Source organism: Meleagris gallopavo, chromosome Z (genome assembly GCF_000146605.3).
Source record: "Meleagris gallopavo isolate NT-WF06-2002-E0010 breed Aviagen turkey brand Nicholas breeding stock chromosome Z, Turkey_5.1, whole genome shotgun sequence".
Taxonomy (NCBI): domain Eukaryota; kingdom Metazoa; phylum Chordata; class Aves; order Galliformes; family Phasianidae; genus Meleagris; species Meleagris gallopavo.
In genome coordinates, this window is record NC_015041.2 from 58,618,574 (window position 1) to 58,627,052 (window position 8,479).

Below are 8,479 nucleotides of genomic sequence, written 5' to 3' on the forward strand. Positions count from 1 at the left end.
GGTCCGAGCTGTGTGAGCGTCCGGAGGGCAAAGTGCGGCGGTGGTGTGCTGTAGGATCTGCGCTGAGTGGCTTTTGCAGCGTTCCTCTCGTGCCCGGCACTGCTAATGAACGGGGGCATACGTTGTCCTTGTTTGTATGTTGTAAGCAGTTGTCGTGAAATTCTGTACAAGTGCAAAAAGCGTCCACGATGCAGGCTGTGGGCTCCCCTGGTTGCAACCGTGCCTGCTGAGGAAGGAGCCCAACTTCAGGATTTTAACAACCCTGAGACTGCGGAGCTCGGAGGTGAATGTGACATTCTGTCTTGTTACCAGAATTGAGTGCATTGCAGCCTTCACAATATTGGCAACTTGAAAGAATTTCCTACCAAGTTTGTAACAACTTAGACTGTTGAGTGCCTTAGGAAAGTCTTCCAAAATGCTTCACATGCTGTGCAGTTCTCTCAGTGACACTGAATAAACACGAGAAAGGCTGATGCATCTGACTTTGCTGGCACTCTCACATTATGTGAAGGGGACAAATTAAATGGTTATAGGAAAACTAAGCAAGAAGGTTTAAAAAGCAAGCAAACAAAAAGATCCCAACACAATGAAAGCGTGAGAGTATTGAGTCAGCTCAGTGTTTCAGTGGGGATGAAATGAAGGATTTTCCCCTTTAAGTCTCTGATGTTGATGAACAGTTTGTGTGGGCCTTTGTAGGAAACATAATCTGCAGGACTGATAGAGCTCCAGAGAGCCCCTGAGGAGCTGCTGTTAGGATTCTCCAAAGGTGTGCATTCTCCAGGCTGAGCTAGCCCAGTCCCTAAGTCTGTCCTCACAGGGAAAGCGCTCCAGCCCTTGGCCAATTCTCTTTCCTTCTGCTCAACTTCTACTTGTTCAACGTCTGTCTCATATTGAGAGGCCCCTGTTTGGACACAGGGTCTAATTGTGGTCTTACAGGTGCTGCTAAAGGGGCACAATCCCTTCAATCCATCTGTTCTTTATGGTTCTTGCATCCTGGGATGCTGCTGGCTTTTCCTGGTGGGCATACTGCTGAGTTATGCTCAGCTTGCTCTCTGCCAGCTTCCCCATTGCTTTAGCCTTTGCAGCTCCCTGGCCATTCTTTCTCCAGCCTGTATCATTGCAGGAACTCCATCTTCAAAATTGCATGACTGTCCTTGCAGGCTGTCATGAGGCTTCGGTTGACATTCATCTGTCAGCCTGTCAAGGCTCCTCTGGATGACAGCCCTGCCCTCAAGCACATCAGCCATTTGTCATCCCTCCCCAGTGCGCTTTGTATTCTCTAGGTTGTGATCCAGATGTTGAACAGAACCAGTGCTGGGGTAGATCCCGCTTAATAGTAGTCTCCAGGCAGAGTATTGCTTCTTACCCACCATCCCCTAAACCTGTGTGGTCAACCTTTCTTTTACCTCTCAGGCTGTTCAACCACGCAGACCATTACGTATTTACTTGGATACAAAAGTATTTTGAGAGATGGTAATGAAAGCCTTGTTAATGTAAATGGTGTCAACTATTCTCTCTTTGGCTGCAAGTTCTCTCATTCTATCACAGGAGGTAATCAGGTGCAACAGACCTGATTTTACCTCTGGCAAACCCATGCTGACAGTTCCCAGTCATCATACATATCCAGTGGAGGAGCTGGTCCATGATTTTCACACCAACCTGGGGAAGGCTGAAGAGCTAGCAGATCTGTGAATTGGTGGAGCATTTTTTCTGGCTTCTTTGACTATGTGTCACCCATTCCCTTTCCCCTAGTTGACAGGGGACTCTAGTGATTCCTATAGCTTATCAGGTATGAAGAGAGGGGCCTTGCAAGGACATGAGCACGCCTGCTATAGCCTGATCTATGCACATGGCTGTGTCCTCTCAAGAAGCTTCTAGTTCAACTCACGTTTGATACTGTGTAAAATTTCTTCTCTTGAGAGTGATGATGCATTGGAAAACCTGCCCAGGGAAGTGTGGAGTCACCATCCGTGGTGATGTCCAGGAAGGCTTTAGATGAGGCACTGAAGGACATGGTTTAGTGGGGATGGTGGGAGGGATGGGTTGATGGTTGGACTAGATATAATTGAGAAGGTTGGAAAAGACCATGATTACCTCTTATCTATGGCTAGTTTTTCTTGTCCTGATGAACTGTGTTCCTAAGCAAGGAAATCTGGTGAAGACCAAGGCACCAAGCAGCTCAGGCACTACCAATATCTGCTCTCACTGAATCATCCACACCACTCAGCAATGCCTTCTCCTTGTTCACCCTCTTCCTACCCATGTAGCAGCAGATAAACAAGTTACCACTGACTTCTTTTCCGAGTCTCAGCTGCAGATGAACTTTGGTTTTCCTCACACCATACTGACGTACTCATGCAGTATTCTCAGTTCCTTCTTTGTAGCTCAGTGCTTCCACTCCCTGTGTGACACCTTTGTACATGGGGACTCAGTCACGAGTCAGCTGCGCAGCTGTGTCACCCTGTTGGTTCACCTGCTCTCTAGGACTCAATTCTGCAGAAGGCAGTGGCTTGAATTCACAGCATCACAGAATGGCCTGAGTTGAAAGGGACCTTAAGAATCATGAATCTCCAACCCTCCCCACCACAGGCAGGGCCACCAACCTCCACATTTAATTGGCTTCTGCAGGGCTTTGTTGGCTTCCAGGGATTGCTGATGACATAGAATGGCAATGAAGAGGAATATTCCTGCCCCTTCCTGCCTCGTTTCATTTTTTTGCCCTCTGAAAGCACATGCCCTCTTGCAGGCAGTTTTAGAGGGAAATTTTCAGACTGGAGGGTGAAAAGGAAGAGCCAGAGAAACACTGATTACATTGAGTGTAGCCCAAACTGGAAAGAAAGCTGTATCAAATTTGTTTTCTGAAAAAAACCTCGAAGTTGCTGCAGCATGTGGTTATATGGATTCTTTAGTAGGGTTGCAGCCTTGGACCTCTTGTTTTTTTCATTCAGTTATGGAAAGCAGCATGGGCTTGATGCAGAGCACCAAAGTGCAAAATCCTTCATTTGGAAAGCCCACGGTCTGTAGAGCTTTATTGTGAAATATGCTGTAGCATAGACTTTTTTGCTCTTCAAAAATTCCATGGCATTTTGTGTGTAAGAAAAATGTTCTTCTGGTGCTCTCGAACTTGTTAGTTTCTCCAGAAGGTTCGGTTGGACAGATTTGTGGGGAATTATTGGATTAAATGCAATTACCGGGAAACTGAGCTTACTATAAAAGCCTTAAGAGAAATTACGGTCATTTCTGAAAATCTGATCTTTGGCTTTTGTCTTTGGCACCCCACACTGGCATGATGATTCCGGACTTTGCCTTTATAGCACATTGAGCCACCTGTCCTCTGTGTTCAGAGGGCTGAAAGAAACAGAGAGCTGCAGTGAGTGTCAAAACATTAGAATTGGTTGGTTTTGTTGTTTTTAGAAGAAAAACCTTTTCTGTTTTTGGAGAATGCAAAAGTTCTGTTGGGGGCAGTCTTGGATTATTGTACAAAAAGGGAAAAATGCAATTGGGAGACCTGTACAACCTTCCTGCTTCCTTGTATTGTTAAAGGAAGTCATCCTGGGGAAAGGCTTTGCTACAGCTTTAACCATTTATTCTGTATTATGGGTCTGTTTTCTTTGTAAAATGTTAAATGCAGTTGATTGCTGGGAAGACTGCACTGATTGTTTTTGTCCTGAAGAGTGCAAGAAGTCACTGAGTTCCAGATTTTGCTTTGTTCCCCCTCTTGTTTTCCCTCTACCTCTCATTCATCTTCAGGAAACTAGCAGGCTGCACGCTCTTCATCACTGGCGCGAGCCGGGGAATTGGCAAAGCCATTGCCCTGAAGGCTGCCAGGGATGGTGCAAACATTGTGATTGCTGCCAAGACAGCAGAGCCCCATCCAAAACTTCCTGGAACTATCTACACAGCTGCAGAAGAGAGTAAGTTGTAATCAGGGTGGGCTTCAGACTGTGGGATGGTTCATGTCCTCACTTAATTCTCGTGTACGAGTAGGAAACTGCTTAGACTCTCCTAGCTCCCATTCAGCTTTATAAGAATGAGCTCAAGTGCTTCTCTTCCCTCACAGGAATTCTGCGAGGTATTAAAGTTTGATGGTAATGAATATGCATGTGCATAAATGTAAAAATGCCATGTTAATTAAAATGTGTGGTGAGCTATGCACATTCTCAGTGTTAGGATTTTGTTATGGCATCCCTATTCATTATGCAGTATGTGTGTACAAACAATGAATGTACAGATGTTATAGTTATGAGATGTACCAGAGAGCTTGGCTATACAGTTATTTTATCAAAGCAAAAAAGATAGGATGCTTACCTGTAGCCTGGGCTCACTTATGAAACTCCAGCAGAGCGGATCTCCAGAAGAGATCCTTCTCTACTGGTAGTCAGCTCTTAAATGGGTTCTAGGAGAGCTGGAACCAGGCTCCACCCCTTCTGGTAGCACAGATGAATTGCCTTCACCAGTGCTCCTGTGGCTGACTCATGGCTCGCCTCAGGTGATCAATCAGAGGTTCAGGCTGTGATTCAGCAGCCCCATACAATGTGAAAGTGTCACAATTTGAAAGGTGTAATTTTTAATGCATTCATTGAATGAGAGATTTTCAGTAGGCAGTTTGTGCAGTCTGAGAGACAAATTCTGTGTGTTATTTTCTCATCACGCAGTTTGAAGCAGCTGGAGGAAGGGCATTGCCATGCATCGTCAATGTGAGGCAAGAAGAGCAAATTATTAGCGCTGTGGAGAAAGCTGTGAAGACGTTTGGAGGTATGCTGAGGGGCAGGGGACAGGCAACCAAGCAGATTATTCAAAGAAGAAGAAGAGGAAAGAACACCCTAACCTGCTTTACTCCTATTTTTGTTTATTTTATTTTATTTTATTTTTATTTTTTATTTTACTGCTAATGTGAGGTGACTTATTTTAAAACCAGGGATCGATATTTTGGTGAACAACGCAAGCGCCATCTCTTTGACCGGCACTTTGGAAACAGAAACCAAGAAGGTCAATCTTATGATGGATGTCAATGTACGAGGAACCTACCTCACGTAAGTGCTGAGACAGCGAACCAAAGCCATTTTAACAAAATGTTTAATGCTATCTCAGCTTATCTGAGATTTTGCTGCAGAAAGTAATAAAAACTAAATATGTGTATGTATATAGCGTGGCTTTTTTGTCTGTGGAGAAGATAAGGGGAATTTCCATCTGACAGAGCGTATCTGTTGAAGTCTTCTTGATTCCTGTGCAGTAAGAAATCTGTTAGTGAGTCTCAAACACTGTCACTGGAAAGAGTTGAAACCCCAGCTGTGGGTTTAAGTGGGTTGTAAAAGACAGCATCTACTTTAATGATTTTACAGTTGTGTTTTCTCTGTGGCTGACAGTATGCATGTATCCAGATTAAATGCATGAGTAGCAGGCAGTTAGTGTAGTCCATGGCCGTGCTGTTCTCTCTAACAAACTTGGTAAAAATTCTGTTAGAGAGCCCATGAAAATGTGCACCACAATTGTAGAAGTGGCAGTTATGCTTTACAGATTCACATAAATTCCAAGTTGAATTACATATATAACTTTCAGTCTCTAGAGTGTAGGTTTCAAGTTCTTCTTGGAAGTCATCATAGCTTTTCACTATACCATATTATTTCTTAAATGTGGTTTTAAGAAAGAAATAAACATGTGATCAGAATAATAAATATGGGACTAGATGATACTCTGCACTGGTAATTTGGCTTGTTACCACGTCGTCATTTATTGGCCTTCCAGGACTATTACAAGGAGACTATTAGTTCTGAGCATCTGGAAAATCTGCTTTAGTAGATGTTGCTGCACTGCTTGGAGGATGCTGCCCAGCTATTAGACATGAATGTTATTCTCGAGATAAGTGAGATAGGACGGATTTTTTTCAGTTCTTTTCATCAGTTAAATATTTGATTAGAAGGAAAGGGTTTTAACTTACCATTGGACTTCTGTGAAAGTGAAGCTACTGCTCTGCAGTAGTGTTCTGTAAAATAAGAGATGACTGTCTTGCCTGATTCCTCTCTTCCAGGTCTAAAGCGTGCCTTCCCCACTTACGGAAGAGTAAGAACCCGCATATCCTGAACCTCAGCCCACCTTTGAATATGAAACCCACATGGTTCAAAAATCACTGTGGTAAGTAGCATCCATTGCCTTTGTTGTTGTGTGTTGAGAAATGTACAAATAACTAATGAAATGTGAAGGAGTGCCAGCCAAGAATTCCAGATATTGTGTTTTTAGTGCTCATTAGAGATTGACAGGAATGGTTCCTCAGAGTGTTTTGCACCTTACTTGAAAGAAATTGTTTTCTGGTAAAACACAGTGTAAATCTCATACCCTGATATGTCCTTTATATTTTCAAGAAGGTTCTACAAGTAAGAGTTACAAGTTTTTCAAAGGATTTCTTAAGACTACACAGTGTTTTCTATTTCCAGTAGAGATAGAAAAGCAAAATCTTCTTTCTCTGTGCTTCTGCATTTGACGTGATAGCTATAATTCTCTATGCTGTCTTTTTAAACAGAAATTATCTTTGAGGAGTGAAGGAGACTCCAATTGTGTCTTTAGGCTAGAGCATATGTTGCTCATTTTAAACCTGTAGATGACCTTTAAAATTTCAACACTTATAACATGATTAAACTCCTCTTGCAAGTCCATGTTCCTTCCACACAATATTCCCTTCTCAAAATAGACAAAAAGGATTTACAATGTGCTTTTTTCCTTTTCTCTTTTTTTTTTTTTTTTCCTCTCCTATTAATTACTGGTGTAAGAAGTCTCTGAGAAAAACACAAGAAAAACACCATGCAGGTGTTAAGGTTCAGTCATTGTTTCCATTTGTCAAAAAATGTAGACATAAGAACTACAGTTCTTATCTGCTGGGGATGGGGGGAGTTGGGAGAGTTTCTGTACTCTAGGAAGATACTGCTTTGACCCCAGAAAGTTGATCTTCCATAACTTATATCCTTCAAAACTAAAATTCTGTACGTAGACTCTAAATTTGTATCTTACTAAATATAGGATTTTTGTGTACTTTTTGTAGCCTACACAATTTCTAAATATGGCATGTCCATGTGTGTCTTGGGAATGGCAGAAGAATTTAAAGGAGAAGTTGCTGTCAATGCTTTATGGCCTAAAACAGGTGATTATTATGAATTTTTGTATTTTGTCTTATACAGGTATTTTATTTAGGTTTGAATAACTGCTGGGACTGATTCAGGAAACTGAACAGTTCTGCATATTTTTTTGTGATCAAAGATGTTGTATGGGTATTGGCTTTCTTTCCTAGTTCTCACTATAGCCTTGTCACTTTCATTCAGACTTACCTTCAGCCTGAGTGCATTCTGCTCTTTCTTGACCTGTCTTGTCATTGCTCCTTTCAATATGACTCAAGCCATGGTTTGCACAGAATCGCTGAGTATTAACATACTTTCATTTGTACATATTAAATGTCCAATACTATTTAGAATCCCCAGCTAGTTAGATTGCCAGAGAGTAGATGAAACTGACAAGATACGTATCTCTGTAGATGTAAAAAACAATTAAAAAATCCCATTCCTTGAAGTTCTAGCTCAGTGGGCCAGCAGGTGCTTTTTCACACAACCATCCAACACTTCTTGCAAGTCTCGGCACATTAAAGAGCTGTGTAATAGAAAAATAACTTGTGTCCATCTTGTACTAGCTCCAGTTTATTGTCCATGGGTCAGTGAGGATCAGGGCAGCTGTTTAAGATTTGGTCAGCTGCTGAACAAAGAGATGAGTGTCTTGAGAGCATTAGAAGCATTAAGTGAGTTCTCAAAATTGTGTATATCAGTGTTTCCTTGATGAAAACTGTTTATGTGACCTGAAGTATAAAAGTTTGTAATGTGCAAACAGTCTAGAAAGAAAAATGTTTCTTTGAAAGGTTTATCTGCTAAAACTAAGAAACTTAACTACGTTAGAGAGTGAGAGAAAGGTGACTTTCATGGTATGTACAATATAATTGTGAAGTTTATAATTTAAGAGTGTCTTATATATGTGATTAGCTTCAATGCTGGAGATTACCACTGTGCTAGTATGGTTCTATTGGTTCATCCAACTCATTGAAACATGAAAATATGCTCATAGTGAGATGTTAGGAGCTCCCCTTTAATCTAAAAGTGAAAGAGGTAGACTGCCTAAAGGATGTAAGAGTGTGCATGAGTAGTAGAGGTATTGCAGGGTCGAACTGGAAGATGTTCTATGTCTATTAGTGGAAAACCAGCAGCACTTTTATGAAATAGGTGGAATGATATGCAGACTGTGAGACAGGAGATGTTCAGAACCTTTTCATATCAGTCTGTGCCCATAGTTTGGCTCTTTTTAGAGCAATAGTAGTTGGCAGTAATAGGAAAGTAGAGGAGCATGGGCCAGGAAAAGTGATCAGATTAATCAGTCCTCAGAATAGTGGAATATCCTCATGCTGAAAGGACCTGGTAAACCTCACGTGGCAGAAATCATCTCAAACAGT

At 41.9% G+C, this 8,479-nt stretch overlaps 1 protein-coding gene across 1 annotated transcript in view; it reads left to right on the forward strand.

The window, feature by feature from the left end:
- The window catches only part of LOC104915290 (hydroxysteroid dehydrogenase-like protein 2), an 8,629-nt gene extending 1,432 nt beyond the window's left edge, over nt 1–7,197 (forward strand). Inside the window, exons 2-6 of the mRNA XM_031557444.1 lie at nt 3,751–3,914; nt 4,657–4,755; nt 4,919–5,033; nt 6,029–6,132; nt 7,034–7,197. Coding sequence (XP_031413304.1) covers nt 3,751–3,914; nt 4,657–4,755; nt 4,919–5,033; nt 6,029–6,132; nt 7,034–7,182 — 631 coding nt within the window. The 3' untranslated portion in view covers nt 7,183–7,197. The remainder of the gene's footprint in view (nt 1–3,750; nt 3,915–4,656; nt 4,756–4,918; nt 5,034–6,028; nt 6,133–7,033) is intronic.
- Nucleotides 7,198–8,479: the final 1,282 nt, after the last annotated feature.